Source organism: Chlorocebus sabaeus, chromosome 17 (assembly GCF_047675955.1).
Source record: "Chlorocebus sabaeus isolate Y175 chromosome 17, mChlSab1.0.hap1, whole genome shotgun sequence".
NCBI lineage: Eukaryota > Metazoa > Chordata > Mammalia > Primates > Cercopithecidae > Chlorocebus > Chlorocebus sabaeus.
The window spans coordinates 41,813,364-41,831,608 of NC_132920.1; the positions used below are offsets into that span (position 1 = coordinate 41,813,364).

Genomic DNA, 18,245 nt, shown 5'->3' on the forward strand with positions numbered 1-18,245 from the left:
CCAGCATATGGGATTAAATTTAAAGCATAATTTACATTTCCAACAAAATAGACATTAGTACTGGGCCAGATTCAGAGGGCTTTTGAGATCAAGCAGGCGACTTGGAGCCGTAAGGCTCCAGGACTGAGCTGATGCAGAGTTTAAGGGCCCTGGATTGAGACTGAGAAAGCAGGGGCAGGGGTGCAGCACTGAGGTCTGGGGTTTAGGAGGGGGCCCTATACGCGGGAGGAAACGGAGAGAGGCGGTGAGGATTGCCTTTCGAGATGGGTGAGGCCCAGCGTGCGCGCCCAGGTAAGCAGGTAAGAATGCAGCAGCCGTCAGGCCCAGGCGCGGGCGCGTCGCGTCCGGGTGACTCAGCCCGTGCCAGGAAGGGGGAGTTGGCTCAGCTCTCCAGAGGTCCCGGACAGCAGCCGGATCCCGGCCGGCTCCCGGGGCACTAAGACAGGCCCCCGCAGCTAGCAGCCCGGCCTGGGGGGCGGAACACTCTCTTCCCGTTCCGCCCCACCTTCCTCCGGGCCACAACCACTCCAGCCCATCGCTAGGACGTGGCCGCCGGTGCTGAAAGCGCTGCCGGCGCCGTAGGGGCCATCTCGGTCCTGGCCCCGACGGCGCCCCGAGGACCTGCGATAGCCGTAAGTAGCGACTATGGGGGCTGGGAGAGTCCCAGAAATACGGAGCTGGGACGCCTGGCCTCCTACGTCCCAGCTCCCCACTTCTAGACCGGGCTGGACGCGGCACTAGAAAAGGTGGCCTGGTGCCGCCGCTGCCTTCCAGTGTGCTCACTGGCCCTCGTGGCGGGGAGCCCAGACGCGGCCCCTAGGCGGCCCTAGACAAGTGTGGCCGAGACGCTGTCACCCCAGGGCGCTGCCCCACCTGAGCATCATCCCACGGGTCCGCCCAGCCCCACCTGGAGAGCCGCAGGCTCCAAGGTCTTCCCCAGTCTCGGGGACCAGGTTCCGGGGTCGCGCTGAGGGTCCCTGAACCCTCTCGGATTGCCTGGCAGCGGCTCCTTCCTACCACCAGGGCTCACCATCCATACGCGCCGCCCGGCTGGCCCCACCGGGAGAGGCTCCCTCCCTCCCCTTTCTCCCCGAACCCACATCTTAGAAGCCGTCGGATTCTAGTCTGGATCCCAAAGAAGGGCTGAATTCGGAGGACCTCTCTTTGCCCCCAAAGTCGGTTTTCTGACACACATTCCCACGCACAGCTGGTAGGGGCAGGAGGGTCCGGGATGCTCTGGGCTGCTGCGGCACAGGGGAGGCTGGTTGGTCACTAACCGGATTTCCCGGACAGACAACTCTGGCGGCGTGGGCGGGTGGCCTGGGAGCCCAGATCCTGGTCCCTGGCTTAGGACCCCGGGCGAAGACTGAGGGGGTGGGCAAAAGGTGACTGAGGAACTTGATCGCGCCCATCTTTGGGGCAAAGAGATTTGGAGGCCGCAGTTATTCAGACAGTTGCACCAAGTGGTTGAGGTTTCTCTCTCCTGATTTTCCAGTAACTTTTACAGACTTTGGACAGGCAAAGGAAAACGTGCAGTCCGCGGGGCTCCGGGCCTCAGAGAGCAGGGATTTGGGGAGACTGAGGCCCCGCTCCGAGAGCGCGGAGGAAGCGCGCCCAGCCTGCTTCCTGTGGGGGCTCGGGCCTCGGGCGCCCCGCGGACAGACGTGTCCGGCTCCGGGCTGGGCCAAGCCCTGCGCGGGGGAGGGGACCCGCAGAGGGGCGACTGGGAAGGCGAGGAGGGGGCGGGGAGAGGGTGGGCCAGGGAAGAGGGGAGGGGAGAGGCAGTAGGGGAGGAGCGAGAGGGGCTGGAGGGAGAGAAGGAAGAAGGAAGGGGCGAACGGCGTGAGCTGGCGCCGAAATGGGAGAAAGCAGCGAGTGAACGGGGAGGGGGCGCCAAGCGAGCACCCGGGAGCGAGCGGGACCTGGGCGGTGGCGCCCGGAGCAGGCGCACATGGCGGGCCCCGCGCGGGGATCCGACTGGAAGAGAGCGTAGCGAGGCTCGCACGAGTGAGTGGACGTGGGAGGCGCGCATCTGCGGGGAATCGCCCCCTGCCCGCCCCTGGCCCCGCCCGCTGAGCCCTGTTTTCCGCAGGTCCGGGGCCGATGTACCAGGTGAGCGGCCAGCGCTCCTCTGGCTGCGACGCGCCCCATGGAGCCCCCAGCGCAGCCCCGGGCCCAGGTAGGACCAGGAGTGGCGAGCCAAGCTGGACAGGGGCGGGTGGGCGGTTGAAGGGACCAGTTATTAGTTCTCCCCTCCGTCCCCAAACGCGGGGAGACGACTCCGGGGAGCTTGGTGGGGGTAGGGACTAAAAGTCTGGGTTTGAGGACTTGGTCCAAGGAGAGTAGGGGGCTGGGCGAGGGAGGCAGGGCCCTGAACAGAGGCTGCGGCTGTGCCAAGTTGGCTCCAAATCCCCGCAACTCCCGACACCAGACACACACACACACACACACACACACACACACACACTCCGCGGTGTCTGTCTGTCCGTCTGGGATTTGTGTCTCAACCGTTTCTGCCCAATGTGTAAATATTTGTGGGGGCCTGGTGTGGGGGAGGGGGCGTTGTCTGAATCTTTCTCTACTTCCCTTCCCCCAGCTCAACCAGAGCCCAGTGCTTCCCGAAAACTTTTGTCTGCCGCGAGCGGCTGCAGGACCGGCCCCTCCCCTCTTTCTTGCCATCCCTTCTCCCTCGCCTTCCTTCCCTCTCGTGCCGGCCAGACCCGCTAACCCTGCCCTGTGCACACACACGCACCCCAACCCGGTATCTACAGCCCGAGTGAAATGCCCCGTCCCACGCCTGGCGCGGTCTGTAACCTACCCGCGATTCCTGGGGGAGCCTCTCAAGCCAAGGACGGTTTGTGACTCCCTGAAGAGGTTTGGGATAGGGGCATCCCCGGCCCTGGTTCTCAGTCCCTTCTCCTCACTGGCCAGGTGCCTAAGCCGAAGCTCCCAAATGGAAGTCCCGGTCAGGGAGAAGTCAGGAACCTCTGGGATGTGTTCAGGGCCAGGGGAACCGCGTGCAGGAGTGTGGACCCGGCTTTCATAATTGGAATCTCCACTGTCTAAGTCCTTGCCTTCCTCCCCGCCAGCCCCATTCCCCCTTTCCCGTCTTTGACTCTGAATAATGAAGGTCTGCTCCTGAACCTCTGACACCAACTCCCTGCCTTGCCTTGGACAAGCTCCTTCCCTTCTCTGGCCTCAGCCTCCACATGCGCCCTCGCGGCCGTCCTGCCTGCCTGTTGGAGGAGGCCCCTCTCCGCTCCCCACCTACTTGGTATGGACGCCTAGTTGTGGAGGTGGGGGGTCCTCTAAACCAGAGTGAGGACAAGTGGAAGATGTCTGGCCAACAGCCAGCACATAGATGAGGCCAATGTGTCTGCAACCCATCTTGGCCAAGCCTCAAATTCCCTGCAGTCTCTGTGGGGCCCCTGCAGTGGGGCCTTCTGAGGGATGAGGGCCTCCAAGAACTGGACTCCTTCAGCCCAGAGGGACAACTGGGGGCAGGGCACTTGGAAGGGTCCTTCTCTGTGTCTGGGAACCTTCCCTGTCCCGCTGGGCCTCCCTCCTGCCTCCTCCCTTCCTCAGCCTCCTGCTCTCTCATCCTCTTTCTCTTTCCAGCTTTCTCCCTCCCCTTATCCATTTTCTCTGCTCTCCCTCCACTACCTCCTTCCAAGATCCCCTTCCTTGTTGAAGCCATTCTCAACGCCAGCGCAGGAGGAGAGGGCTAACTGCACAGAACCGGGGCCAGGGTGGGCAACTGGGAGGGTTAAGCCCTGGGCTGTAACTTGAGGCCCCTCAGTGCCCCAGCAGACCCCCTCCCCAGCCTGGGCTGGGCCAGACAATGCGGCTTTCATAACTCAAGGCTTTGCTCTGCCACCGCCTTGGGAGAACGAGCCTGCTGCCCAGGAAGCCCAAACCGCAGGAGACCCAGCCAAAACCCCACAGACGCCTGAATGTGAGACCAGAATCCCCCACGCTTTACTCCCTGAGTGCTGACAGAACAGCAAGGCCACAGCGCTGCCACAGGGGCCCTGCTGGCAGGACAGCCAGGGAGCAAGTCGGTCCCCTCCCTCAGCCGCCCCAGGTGCAGACAGGGCACAAGGGGACGCAGGGCAGATCTGGTAGGGGCAGGTGGCCAAGCCCCCACACCCTTGGCTCTCCTAGTGGCCTCCTCCCCACCCACCCCTGAGAGTCCCGGGAGCCTGGCTCCGTAGCCCACAGGCACATTTTTGCCCAGCACTGGGGCGCCACATTCCTGTTCATGGTTCTAAATTGAATTTCCTGGGGATTTGGAGCCTTCAGACCTAAAATAAAACCAATTTGTCCCAGCGTAACTGGCCAGCTCAGGCCCTCTTTAGTTCTCAGCTTGGTGGCCTGGGACTGTGACCATTGGATTCACATTCACCATGTGTGTATCAAAGGAGTCCACCCTCTCTGACTTTCTTGGGGGTCAGGTCCAGATGCCACCCCTAGTCTTCAGCCCTTTCTTTCTCCTTCCCCTGACAGGGGCATTCCAAACTCCAAAAAGTACTCCGCAGTAGGCATTTGCCAAGTGCCCCCTGGGGATGCAGAGATGAGTATGGACACCACTCCAAGGGAGTGAGTTGGGAGGGCTGTAGTCTGGTTGGGAAGCCAGGACTTCACTAACAAATTATAATTAACAAGAGGGGACACTGGAACTAAGTTCTCAGCAACTGGATCAGAGAAAGCTGTCTAGAGGAAGAGGTGAAGTTCAAGCTTGGTCCAGGATGAGTTGGGTTTGGAGAGCAGGAGGGATAGGACCTTCTGGTCAACAGGAACAATATAAGCATGGGTGGACTGGTCAGAAGATCCAGCAATGGCCCACACCATGGAGAGGCCAGTCTGCCTGGAACACAGGATCCTGGCACATTGATAGATTGAAGGTCCAGACTGAGGCCTTGAATGCCAAGCCAAAGAAAGATTGAAGTATGGGGTTCCAGCCACCACTCTCTGACCATATGAGGTTCTGGCCTTCCCTCTCCAGGCATGATCAGAGTTCCAAGAGGGAAGCCCAGATCCACAGTCCACAAAGACAGTGACAAGAGCTAAACTTAAGGCACCAGGCAGTGGAGCTCTGGAACAGGCCTCTGTCCACACCAGCCAGGGATGTTTTGGCTGGCACTCCCATGGGCACTGTCCAGGCTTGAACCCATCCCACCTGAAAGAGGTTCCCCCCACTCCCTGTTTGTCCAGGACCACCCCTCAACTTGGTGGACGGCAGGCAGAGAGAGCCCACAGAGTCCTCGCTGAGGGTGTGAGTCTCAGTCTTTCCTCTTGGGCTCATGGATTTAAACATGACTCTCCCACTCCCTTCTGGGGTCTTTCCAGAGCTCCAGGCATTTACCAGAATCTTCTCCCATGTCAGGAATGGGAGCGTGTTGAAGCAAAGGGGCTGTTACCTTTCCCTATCTCCCCTTTGTAGATAGCTACCCTTGAGAGGAGGAGTACAGGGCTGTGGGCTTCTGCTCGGAGATGCCATCAGCATGTGTGGCACCCAGTGCAGATTAGAAAAAGGTGCCCCCTTGGTCAGATGGAATAGGTGTGCAGTTGGGTGAGCAGATGGCACCTACTAGGAGGGCAAGGACTTCAGCCCCATCCACTTACTCCCTTGGCAGGCACCTTCTGCAGAACATGAATTGCACATCCCCACAGGGGGCCTCCTTCACCTTTGCCAGCCACCCCCTTGCCTCCTGCCCACCCCACACTTCCACCCTCCAGAAGTTTCTCCCCTGTGTGTGGCTGGACAGTGGTGTCTCTTGGTTACAGAATGGAAAACTGGGCTCTTTGCCCCTCTGCTCCATCTGTTCCAAGCAGGAGCTGCTTCTCAGTCCACACCTAGGGGTCTGGGCCACCCGGGCAGTGTCTCCTCTGCAGACCAGGTCTTCCTGCAGCTGCTTCTTCCTTTTCCTTCTGCTTCCCTGTCTCTGGATACTTGGCACAGCTCCCTCTTCTGCCCTCAGTGCTGGTTTGCTGGGTCCCCGCTGCAGCCCCTCCTGGCTCTGGAGTTTCTCTGTCCCTCTGTGTGTCTCCAGGTCAGGATTATTGGACTTGGTTTTCTTTCCTTCCTCATTTTTCCTCCATGGTCTGATGCCTGGTAGGCTTCCTGCAGAATGGGCCTCCTCGGGCCTCGGTCTGCACTCTATAATTTCCTGTTCCCACCAGATCCAAGGTCACCAGCCCTGTAGGTGACTGTCAGGCGAGGCTGCCCAGAGAGTGGAGATGCTTTGGGTAAGGTGGGTGGAGATGTGAACTCCAGGCTCCTTAAACCCTCTTCCTCACCTTCCTCCCTCTCTAACACTGTGGGGAGGAGGGGGAGCAGGGCAGGGAGCAGAAGTCCAGGCTCTCTCTACCATAGGAGTCACAATGTCACCTCTGTGAGCCCTAGTGACCTCAGCAGGAAGCCTGGGAAGTGACCAGAAGGCCTGTCATGCCCCAGCTATCATTCTAGGCTTCCCGGCCTCAACACCACCCCGGAGCATGTGGCTTCCTTGCTCACACTGTAGCGGCTCACTCGGGGGTCTTGATTCCTGCTGCTCTTCTCAAAACTCCCCCTCTGTGCTGCTGATTGGTCAAGACTCAGTGTGAGTATTGCCTGCCCCAGGAAGCCTGCTAGCCACACTCACCCATCTGGGCTAGGTGCCTGTCTTCTGTGCTTCCAGCATTCTTCCAGATGCCCCACTGTAACTTCTGCACCTCTGTGTATATAAGAGCCACTAGCCCACCCCTCCCCTGACCGAGAACTCCGAGGCAGTGAGCTGGTCTTTCTCACTCAGGTATACCCAGTGCTGGTCGTATTGCTGGGTGCTTCACAGGTACTTAATAAATGTTAAACCACACAGCACAGGAAGGAAGGAAGGAAGGAAGGAAGGAAGGAAGGAAGGAAGGAAGGAAGGAAGGAGGGAGGGAGGGAGGGAGGGAGGGAGGGAGGTAGGTCAGAAGCCAAACTACTTATTAAAAAAAAAGAGAGAGAGAAAGGAGGGAGAAAGGAAAGAAGAGAGGAAGGGAAGGAGGGACGGAGGGAAGAGTAGTAGGGCTGTGAGTGAAAGGCTCACGAACAACCCCCAATGAGCATTTTCTTTCCTCCTTGAAACCCTGTGGCATGAGCATTAGAACCACCCTTTCCTTTTTTTTTTTCTTTTTCTTTTCTTTTTTTGAGACGGATTCTTGCTCTGTTGCCCAGGCTGGAGTGCAGTGGCGCGATCTCGGCTCACTGCAAGCTCCGCCTCCTGGGTTCACGCCATTCTCTTGCCTCCACCTCCTGAGTAGTTGGGACTACAGGCGCTCACCACTGCACCCAGCTAATTTTTTTGTATTTTTAGTAGAGACGGGCTTTCACCGTGTTAGCCAGGATGGTCTCGATCTCCTGACCTCGTGATCCGCCTGTCTCGGCCTCCCAAAGTGCTGGGATTACAGGCGTGAGCCACCGCGCCCGGCATTGGACCACCCTTTCCACACAAAGTAACCCAACTTGCCAGGCTGGTGACTGGTGAATGCAGGGCTTGGATCTTCCACTCCTCACTCAGGTCTTTCTGTCTCATTACACCCTGTGGGAGAGTCAGGTTCCCCAGTTCAGGGCCCAGGGCCATGGCAAGATGCTTCTGGGGGCCAGGGTCCGGAGCTAGGCAGGCCCCTGGTTTCCTGGAACTTAGGACTCTGAGCCTCCCTTTTCATGGCAACTTGGTCTTAGCCCTCAAGAGCCATATCTGAGCTGGTGTAGACCAGGCTCAGGGCCAGGAGAGGCACATCTAGCACCAGCATCCCCGCTTGCCTGCTCCCCCTCGTCCAAATCCTCTGATCGCCCAAAACCCATTTGATTTCTCAATGATTAATCCAGCTATGTGGAGAGCTCTCAACAGGCCCAAAGAGCAGATGGAGCTGGAAGGAACCCACCCCTGCCATGGGCCCCAGGAAAGGTTCCCAGCCAGTAACTCTCCTGCCCTGCACGAATCCCAGGAGCACCAGCCCTCCCTCCCCGTCGCCCCAGCTCCTGTCTCCAGGCAAGGCCTGTGGTTTTTCCCCGGGCAGGTGAGAGCATGCCTGCTGGGCCTGCCACTCTCTGTGCTTCCTATGTGGGGCCTCTGGGGCGTCCATTTCCCTGGCTGTGAGGGACCAGACCCCTTGGAACAAGGATTCCTAAGGGGTTTCTGAGGGTCATGGCCACAGAGGGCTGTGCTCTGGGCCCAGGGAGGCAGCTGGGCCACAGGATCTTCCTCTCAACATGCTTCCAACTCCCATCCCCCAGGCCTGCATGCCCAAGCCTCCACTGATCCCTCTAATTACCTCCCTCCTCTCTTCTTTCATTTCTCATCTCCCTCTCTTTGCCTCTCTGTCCCCCCCACCCCCCGCCCCCGCTCTCTCCCTGTCTGTGTCAGCCCCTCACTGTTCTCTGTGATTGATTCCATTTCAATTCCCAAGACTACCCTGTGTTTCTGTGTCTCTGTCTCTGCATGTGTCTCTTTCTGGGTCTCTCTGTGGGGTGTGTACTCTCTGGGCTTCCCTGCTGTTTCTCATCTCCCCATCTCCCCGTGTCTTCCTCTGTGTCACCCTGCCTCTCCCTGTGCTCTATTGGCCTCTGCATCTCTGAGTCTCTTGTTTCTGTGTCTCCTTGCTCCTTCTCCCAACATGATATGTGGGGAGGGGGCAGGTGGAAGGCCACCCTCTTGAGACCCCTGTCCTTCCAACTAACTGCATAGGCTGAGGTCTGATGAGAGGCCCAGGCTGCACCCTACACCCTTTCATTGCCACAGCCTGGGCCTGCCCCTGACCCCTGGCTGAGTATGTGGAAGCTCGGACCCCTTTCTTCCTCCCTCCCTCACCTCCCATCCCCCATCCCTTTCTTCCCCTGAGCCTAAGGGCCCTAGTCCTGCAGGCTGGGGAGCTGTGGGTTTGAAGATTGCTCCATTTCTGCCTCCTGCCGCCCCTGCACAGAGCCACTATAATTACATGTGGCTGCGGTTCACCTCTTCCCCAGTGCTCTGGCCGGCTCCTTGTCCCCCTCCTGACTGTAGCCCCTCCCTGCTCCTCACCCCCAGGTTCCTCTGACTCCTCTGCCATCATCCTCTCTGACCCAGTTTCTCCCCTATCTCCCTCCACGCTCTGTATCACACAGTGCTACCTTCTCCATCACCTCTGCCCCTGCTCCATCTCTATCTTTCTCTCCATTACTGACTTTCGCGCTATTGCTGCGTCTCGCTCCCGTCCCAGGCTGTCTGTCGTTGGGTCGCTATGGATCTCTCTTCCATGCCCAATCTCTTGCAGTCCGATGCTCTATCTCCCTTTTCCTCTACCTCTCACTGTCCCTTTATTCTCCCTGTCACTCTCAATGCCTGTCCCTATCTCTCCATCTCTGACCATCCGTCTGTTCTCCCCTGCGTTGTGTTTCTGCCTCCTCTCCCTACTTCTCTTTATACTCTGCCATCTCTGCCCCTCCCAACACCACATGCACACGTGCACACACTCAAATGCATGCACACCCTTGCTCACTCCCAGATTGTGGTTTGGGAGCTTTCTATTTTGGAGCCTGGTGCTGTTGTCAGATAGAGTAAGGGCTGGGTAACTGGTGCAAACAGACAAAGAATGAGGGTTCAGTGGGCATGCTGGGCTGTGGGGCGGGGCCCATGGCTGGGCAAACAGGAAGGCCTCAGGAAAATGAACCTCAGTCATCTGCTTTTTTCCTAGCCCAGACCCTATCCCTCCTTCCTGGGTTGGAGGTAGTAACAGGATCCATTCACCCTGCGGAGGCAGCGCCACAGGAGGGCTCCCTGGAGGAGGCGGCAACTCCCATGCCCCAAGGCAATGGCCCTGGCATCCCCCAGGCCCTGGACAGCACTGACCTTGATGTCCCCACAGAAGCTGTGACATGTGAGTCCTAGGGGGCCAGGACGTTGGATGGCAACATGTAAGGGTTGCACTAGGAAACTCAACCCAAATTGGTTGGCAAAAGTGGGTGCACCCACTTGGCCAGAACCTTGAGGGTTGTAGCACGGGCAGCAGAAAGGGGAAGGGCACTGTCACTGTGCTTTCTGTCAAGGGGAAGATCTCCATTGCAAAGTGACTCAGAAGCAGGGAGTGTGGGCAGGCTCCAGGCAAAATGGCTCAGGACGGAGAGCATGCTGCTGCCCCTGGAGAGAGGCACCCCTGGCCTCAGGAAGAGATCCTCGGGGCTGAGGTCAGGCGGGCAGCCAGAGCCTGATGCAGCTCCATCCTTCCAGGAATCAAGGGTAAAAGGAAGAAGCCCCCAGGTGCTCTGGGGCGAAAGGAACAAAATTCAGCTGCATTCCCAGGCCTGGCTCGAGTTCTCGAGGAGGTTCTGGGAGGGAGAGAATTTTCCACCTTCACCCTCAAGAACAGGAGAAGCAACAGCTGGGATCATTTTATAATTAACCAAGATTTGCCCACATCCATAGACACATTTTTACTTTCCAACTTTCTTTCCCTGAGTGGGCTCGCTTGCCCTCCTAATCAGCCTGTAGTGAGGCAGCAGGATGGCTACTGCCAAGTCCATTTTACAGATGAGGAAACAGGCACAGAGAGCTGCCCACCCTGGTCCCAAGCTGGGAAACTCAGGTCTCCTGGCCCAGCACTCTTTGCAGTGCCTGCCTGCATGCCCAGCTGGCATGGCTGAGCTGGGAGCCTCCTCCAGCCAGGGCATCTGGGGCTAAACTGGACTCCCTGGAAGTCAGGGTTACTAATCCCGCTAGTGCACGGCCCTCGGTCTCCTCCAGCACACCCACCAGCAGAATTGAGAGAAAGAGGTCAGCGCCGTGGCCTGGAGGGGCCTGGTGGGAATGGGACAGACACTCCTGTGTCTGTAAGCCCTGAGTGTTTGCTCTGTGACTCAGCCCCCACGGCCATGGCCACAGGCAAGCTCTGTGTCTGTCCACATCTCCCAGATCCCTCAGCTCACCGCACACTCCCACCCTCTGGTCACTGTGCCCATGTTTAGACAGAAGGGCAAGGGGCACCAAAGCTGGCCGAGGGCTCAGCCCAGTCACCCAGTGTGGCGCCAAGAGGTAGGGGCCAGATGATTCAGGCCTGGCCACTTCCCATAGCCTTAACTCTGTTTACCCAGATGCAGGCACCAGCCACACCTCTTGCTGGACACTCCCAGCATGGAGCATCTCCAGAACCCTGCCTTCCACCCTCCCCCTGGCCCCCCCACCTTATCCTCAGCTCCTTTCTCCCAATCTTCATGCCCTCCCTGCTCCACTTCCCAGCTATAGGACCTTTGGCAAGTTTTCCCCTCTCTGGGCCTCTGTTTTCTCATCTGTGAAATGGGGCCAGTAGTAGATCTATTGTGATGCCTAAAGAAGCTACTCCACCTGAAGCTTCTAGCACTGTGCCTGGTACATAATACCTACCTGAAACATGCACACCACCAGTTATGAGGGTAGTGATTGGTGTGATAGCAGCAGCTTATTCCTCAGTCGCTTGTCTCCCAGCCTCTGCCCCTTTGCAGGCCTCTGCCCTCTGAGCCCCAGCTCCTAATCTCTAAGCTTATCCCATCTCTGACACTTGCTAGCTGTGTGACCTTGGGCAACTTACTGTTCCTCTACCTGTCCGGGACTCAGTTTCCTCATCAGTAAAAGGCTAGCGATACTGAGGGGATCCGTGAGCAGCAAGTACTTAGAAGGGCTGGTGTGCAGGAAGCACGCAGCGTGCAATGTCATGACTGCTGCCATCGCTGGAAGACCCGGCCTCTTCAGCCAAGGGAGGCACTGAAGCCACCTTCCCCTCTGCTTGGGCTCCAGGGCCCCCAAGACATCTCCTTCCTACACAATTCACACACACACAGACCAGGCCTGAGGGAGATGGGGATCCAGACCCCGGCTTCTGAGGGACTGAAGTGCCCCACCTTTACAGAGGGTCCTTGGGGCCACAGGGTCCTACCCAGGAGTCAGGACCCCTGCACAGCTGAGGGGCCCCAGAGCTCTCAGTGACCCCTCCTCAGTCCCTCCTCACTCCCTGCACCATGCACACCTCCCCTCATCTCTTGAGAACAAAACTGAGCCAACTGGTTCTCACCCAGAACTGGACATCCCTGAGCGAGGAGCAGCAAGGAACTCGGGGTTTGGGGGGTCTCCAGGGTCACCTTGCTTGCACGCCATTGATAAAGCTGAAGTTTAGTCCCTCAGCCTGCAGTGGGGACCCAGGGGTCCTGGCTTCAGGGGTCTCCTCACTGCCCTTCCTCTTGCCTTCTTCTCTCCCTCCTCTCCCAGACCTCAAGGGCCCCTCCCCAGACTCTCTGCCAGCTGACCATAGAGGCAGGATGGGGTTGGGGGTGCGGAGGGCAGAGGCTTGAGTGGAGGCACCAGGAGGAAGGAGCAGGAGGTAGAGGGGCTACAGTGAGGAGCCCCTGGATTCCAGAGCCAGGCGTTCGTCTCCAAACAGATGTTTCCAATAAATCACCCAGTGCGCCAAGGGCAGTAACAGCTGGGGGCTTGGCAGAGGCCGAGGTGAAGATTAACTGCTTCACTGCTGTGCTCCCGACCCCAGCCAAACCACCCCTCTTCCCCAGCACCGCCACTGCCACCACTCTGCCAAAACTCCAGGATGGCAAGAGCAGGAGAATGGACTTTGTGTGAGGAACAAAGGAGGGGTCCAGGGCTCTGAGCCTCTGCCCTTATACGTCTGTTATTTCTGGACTGAGCACTGAACTGAGAGTCAGGAGCTAGGCCCAACTCAATTCCATGGCGTGGCTCTGGACTAGTCATTTCTTCTCTCTGGGCCTCAGTTTCCCCATCTGCAGGATACAGGTCTGGCTGGGTGCTTTGGGTGTATGTAAGAATGAAGCAGGCAGGATTCAAGCATAGCTCTGGGGTCTGAATGACCCCCACCCTTTTCCCATCACCCTTTCTCTTCATCTCTCCAGGCCAGCCTCAGGGGAACCCCTTGGGCTGTACCCCACTACTGCCGAATGGCTCTGGCCACCCCTCAGAGGTGGGCGGCACCAGACGGGCAGGGAATGGTGCCCTGGGTGGCCCCAAGGCCCACCGGAAGTTGCAGACACACGCATCTCTCGCCAGCCAGGGCAGCAAGAAGAGTAAGAGCAGCACCAAATCCACCGCCTCCCAGATCCCCCTCCAGGCCCAGGAAGGTAAGCACCCCGTCCCATCTCTCCCTGGGAGAGGCCTCCAAAGCCAGGTTCCTCGAAGCAGGACGCACGGGCGCACAGGAGCACCTTCACCAGGCTCCTGCTCAGAAGTGCAGGATCTCAGCCTCCTTCCATGCCTACTGGATTGGAATCTCGTGGAGCTTAACAAGCCCTGTAATTAAGCCTGTAATCCCAGCACTTTGGGAGGCTGAGGCGGGTGGATCACCTGAGGTCAGGAGTTTGAGACCAGCCTTGTCAACATGGTGAAACTCTTTCTCTACTAAAAATACAAAAAAAAATAGCCGGGCATGGAAGCTGATGCATGATCAAATCTTAGAACCTTGCAAAGTACACCTGTTGGGTAAAGGTGTACCTGCCTTCTCAACGCCACCTCCCCACCACCCCCCCAAGCCCCTCCCCATCCCTGCTTTCCCAGAGTTGCTGTGACAAGGAACGGAGCCACCTGGGTTGATCCATCTTAAGCCACTTTTCTGGAAACAGAAATTTTCTGTTTAGGGAGGAAAAAAGAACATGTAGCAGAATAAAACGGTGCGGGGGCAGGGCTGCAAGGTGCAGTGGGAGGTCAGAGGATCCAGACACCCAGCCAGCTGATGCGCCTGCAACTCAAAGATCCTCTGCAGGGCCATGGGGGCAGCCAGTCCCCTCCTCACCAGCCATCAACTGAACGTGGCTAACAGCTGCCTGAGCTCAGTGATGGCCTGACCTTTACCTCAGATTGTTCCTGTGATTCCTGTTCGTGTGAAGGGACCCTGGCCTGGGCATCTGCAAAACACATTTGCATGTAACATGCTCAGAAACCTTCCCACTCCACAGATTCTGCCCAATAGTCTTTCTTTCTTTTTTTTTTTTTTTTTTTTTTTTTTGAGACGGAGTCTCGCTCTGTCATCCAGGCTGGAGTGCAGTGTGCAGTGGCTCGATCTCAGCTCATTGCCACCTCCTCCTCTCGGGTTCAAGCGATTCTTCTGTCTCAGCCTCCTGAGTAGCCAGGACTACAGGCGTGTCCCACCACACCCGGCTAATTTTTGTATTTTAGTAGAGACGGGGTTTCACCATACTGGCCAGCTTGCTGTCAAACTCCTGACCTCAGGTGATCCACCCGCCTCGGCCTCCCAAAGTGCTGGGATTACCGGCGTGAGCCACTGAGTCCGGTCCCAACAGCCTTATTTGTGAAGGAGCCATTTATTCATTTAAAATGTCCTGGCCGGGCGCGGTGGCTCACACCTCTAATCCCAGCACTTTGGGAGGCCGAGGCGGGTGGATCACCTGAGGTCAGGAGTTTGAGACCAACCTTGCCAACATGGTGAAACCCTTTCTCTACTGAAAAAAAAAAAAAAAAAATAGCCGGGCATGGTGGTGGGCACCTGTAATCCCAGCTACTCAGGAGGTGGAGGTTGCAGTGAGCCAAGATCGCACCATTGCACTCCAGCCTGGGCAACAAGAGCAAAACTTTGTCTCAAAGAAAAAATCAAATGAAATGTCCTAGGCACCTGCTACGTGCTGGATACCCGGTTCATAACCTCATAAAGCTCTCATAGAGAGCTAGATAGATAATCGCTATACGATGTGTTAAGTGCAGTGATAAACTCACACAGAGGATTATGCAAACACAGGGGGACCACTCACACCAGCCCAGAAATCTGGGGAGGGAATCCTGGGAAGGCTTGGAGGCGATGTCTGAGCATACCTTAAAAGACCAGAAGGAGGCTCCAGCCAGGAGAGCACAGAGCTAAGAAATGGCCAGTGTGGCTGGAGGGTGAACTGCCAAAGGTGAAACTCCTGGCAGGCAGGGGTCCTTGGAGATCCTTACCAACCAGGCAGTGAACCTAGACTATCTGGAAAGCAGTAGGGAGCCACTGAAGGGTTTACACAAGGTGGTGACCTCGTTAGATTTACATTTGAAGATAACGACCCTATCCAGTTTGGAGAGCCATCAGAAGACCCTAGTCCCTCCACACAGGCATGCGGGAGAACAGGATTAGACCCTCCACAGCATAGTGAGCCTCCCAGAGGGCCCCCAGCCAGGAGAGCTGTGCGCTGTGCCCCAGGGCCTGGCCCCAGCACACGGAGGGCTGCAGGACATGGGCTTTAGAGCCAGCAGCCTGGATTCAAGCCCCAGCTCCACCACCTCCCAGCTGGTGCCCAGCGCAGCTTCATGCATTTCTATTCACTGAGCACCTCTATGTGCCAGGTGCTGTTCTAGGGACTTGTAATCTTTCAGTGAACAAAATGGACAAAGATGCCTGCCCTGCTGGAGCTTACATACCCGGTAGGAGGAGCTGACAGTGAATATGAGGAAACCGTGTAGCACAGTGGGAGGCGACGCATCCTCTGGGGGATGAAAAAGACAGTCAGGTAGGGTGGGCAGGGAGTGTGAGGCAGAGCCAGCCGGTGGCAGTACTGAAGCGGGTGGTGGAAGGCCTCGATGAGAGGTGGCATTTGGGCAAAGAAGGAGATGAGAGAGTCAGCCGAGCATGTGCCTGTGGCAAGCTTGTTCCAGGCAGAGGAATCAGTGCCTGCATGGCCAAGGAGCAGCCAGGAGGCTGGCATGGCCAGAGCAGACCGATTCGGAGGAGAAGAGTGGGAGAAGAGAACTAAGAGGGCACAGGGATCAGACCACAGGGGGACTCAGAGGCCACTTCAAAGACTTCAGCTTTTATCACAAGTGACATGTGAACCATGGGAGGGGTCTGAGCAGAGGAGGGCCAGGATCCAGCAGATATTTCTAAAGGATCCCTCTGGCTGGCTGCGGTGTGGAGCGGAGATGCCGGGGGGCAGTGGTCAAAACCAGGGAGTGGGGACACCAGTGAGCAGGCTGTTGAAGGTGTCCAGGTGAGAGATGAACCAGGTGGTAGGATTTTGGGTGTAGATTTAACTTCTATCTCTCTCTCTCTTTTTTTTTTCTTCTTCTTCTTTTTTTTTTTTTTTTTTTTTTTGAGACAGAGTCTAGCTCTTGTTGCCCAGGCTAGAGTGCAATGGTGTGATCTCGGCTCACTGCAGCCTCCACCTCCTGGGTTCAAGCGATTCTCCTGACTCAGCCTCCCAAGTAGCTGGGATTATAGGCGCATGCCACCACGCCCAGCTAATTTTTTGTATTTTTAATAGAAATGGGATTTCACCACATTGGCCAGGCTGTTCTCGAACTCCTAACCTCAGGTGATCCGCCCACCTCGGCCTCCCAAAGTGCTGGGGTTGCAGGTGTGAGCCATTGGGCCCAGCCGACTTCTCTTAACCTCAGTCTCTTCATCTGTAGAGTGGGGCTAGTAATAGCCCCTGCCTCATAAAGTCGTTGGAGGCCTAAATGAATCTAATTCATGCACAGCACTCAGAACAGTGCCTAGAACATGAATCACTCCATATGTTGGTTAAATAAATAAACAGAGGGTGGCTAAGAGCAAGGATGATCCAGACTGCCTGGGCTGGACCCCTGCTCTGATGTGCTTAACTGTCTGTGCCTGGGGGTCATCACCTAGAAAATGGAGCTGTGGGGACAGATACGTGAGCTTCATGCATGCCGAGTGCTTGGCATGGGCAGGGGCACAGTAAGCACTCAGCGTCCCTGCCGCTGCCGCTGCCGCTGCCGCTGCCGCTCCCGCTGCTGCTGGGCCCCCACACCCCGGGCTATTTCACACACGCCCACCCCTCCCCTCTCTCACCCCTCCCCGTCTCCACCGCCCACCCCGCAGACTGCTGTGTCCACTGCATCCTGTCCTGCCTGTTCTGCGAGTTCCTGACGCTGTGCAACATCGTCCTGGACTGCGCCACCTGCGGCTCCTGCAGCTCAGAGGACTCGTGCCTCTGCTGCTGCTGCTGCGGCTCCGGTGAATGTGCTGACTGTGACCTGCCCTGCGACCTGGACTGTGGCATCCTGGATGCCTGCTGCGAGTCCGCGGACTGCCTGGAGATCTGCATGGAGTGCTGTGGGCTCTGCTTCTCCTCGTGAGCCTCTGTTGGGGGCTGGGCCAGCCAGGCACCCCTGCAGATTCCAGCAGGGTCCCTCTGGGGCCAGGCCCGGGACTGTCACACAAGGCTTGAGAAACCCCCTCTCCCTGGTCCTCTCCCACTCATCCATGTCCTCTCAGAACCCCAGCCTTGAAAATGGTGAGGGGGACACTTGGAGAGGCCACCTCCTCAGCCGTGGGTGGTGGGCCCATGGTAGAGAAGCCTGAACTCTTTACTGGGTTACCAGGGACATACATTACCAAGGACCTGACAGGACAACCTAGGGGCAGGGCTGGGGTGGGGGCCGCAGAGGGCAACCAGGGCTGCGGAACACTGTGAAGGTTACTTTGGGGAGGGCGGGCCGGTGGGGCCATGGCTCTCTACCTCTCCTTGCTCCTGGTGCCCGCCTCTCTCCTCCACCACCTCTCTCCTCCACCCTGGGGCTTAGAGGACAGCAAAATGTGAAAAGAGACGCCCCACCCACCTTCAGCCAGCCCTCTCCAGTCTCCTTTCCTGGGCTTTTGTGGGGGCCTAACCCACGCAGTGACCCCAGAGGGCGGGGCTAGGCGAGAGCCTGGGGTGGGGCGGGAGGGGAACAGTATGGAAAAAGACTGGAAGGGGAAAGGGAGGGAAGGGAGGGAGGGTCTGTTCTATTTGTTGCTGTAAATAAAGATATTTGTCCATCTCAGATTTCCTCAGGACTCATGACTAATTGCCATGGACCCTGACTCTCAAAAGCAAACGCCCCCTACCACCCCTAAAAAGCACCCACATGGACAAGGCTGCCTTGCCCTCTGGGGGCCCTGCCTCTTCTGCTTTTCTTACCCCAGAAACTGCCCTGCCCTTCACATTCCCCTCCCTTCGTCATGTTTCCCACTAAGAGAAGAAGGTTAAGGGAGTACCGTCTCCCACCGTTATTTCCCTCTTCCCACCAAAGGGAGGGGAAGCCCAGAGAGGGAAGAGTTAACCTTGGCATGGAATTAATTAACAGCAGATGTGTTCGGGTTTTGATTAATTAATCTCCTGCTGACTCCAGCTTCTCCAGCTCTTCCCCATGAAGTCGCTCCAAGGTGTAGGTGACGCTCCAAGGTGTAGGTGACGCTCCAAGGTGTAGGTGATGCCCATGTCAGTGCCAGAGGGGTGCCTGGGAGGGAGCTACTCTAGGCCTGGG

The 18,245-nt window shown here is 57.6% G+C and overlaps 1 protein-coding gene across 4 annotated transcripts; it reads left to right on the forward strand.

The window, feature by feature from the left end:
* Nucleotides 1-381: 381 nt before the first annotated feature.
* MDFI (MyoD family inhibitor) lies at nucleotides 382-17,762 on the forward strand. 4 transcript variants are annotated; one of them, XM_007972622.3, is made up of 5 exons: nucleotides 382-632; nucleotides 2,093-2,179; nucleotides 9,705-9,882; nucleotides 12,893-13,117; nucleotides 16,819-17,658. In XM_007972622.3, the coding sequence occupies exons 2-5, from the start codon at nucleotides 2,150-2,152 to the stop codon at nucleotides 17,073-17,075; spliced, it is 690 nt and encodes a 229-aa protein (XP_007970813.1). In that variant the 5' UTR covers nucleotides 382-632; nucleotides 2,093-2,149; the 3' UTR covers nucleotides 17,076-17,658. The 4 variants fall into 4 exon arrangements, with proteins under 4 accessions (XP_007970813.1, XP_007970811.1, XP_007970810.1 ...); XM_007972620.3 differs by having other exon boundaries at nucleotides 383-632; nucleotides 9,700-9,882; nucleotides 16,819-17,762; XM_007972619.3 differs by lacking the exon at nucleotides 382-632 and adding an exon at nucleotides 1,820-2,007 and having other exon boundaries at nucleotides 9,700-9,882; nucleotides 16,819-17,762.
* The last annotated feature ends 483 nt before the right edge of the window (nucleotides 17,763-18,245 follow it).

Coding starts and splice junctions, on each gene's coding strand:
- MDFI (XM_007972620.3), top strand. CDS start 2,104: ATGTACCAGGTGAGCGGCCAGCGCTCCTCTGGCTGCGACGCGCCCCAT. Junction 2,180..9,699: donor CAGCGCAGCCCCGGGCCCAG/GTAGGACCAGGA, acceptor CTTTTTTCCTAG/CCCAGACCCTATCCCTCCTT. Junction 13,118..16,818: donor CCCCCTCCAGGCCCAGGAAG/GTAAGCACCCCG, acceptor CCCACCCCGCAG/ACTGCTGTGTCCACTGCATC.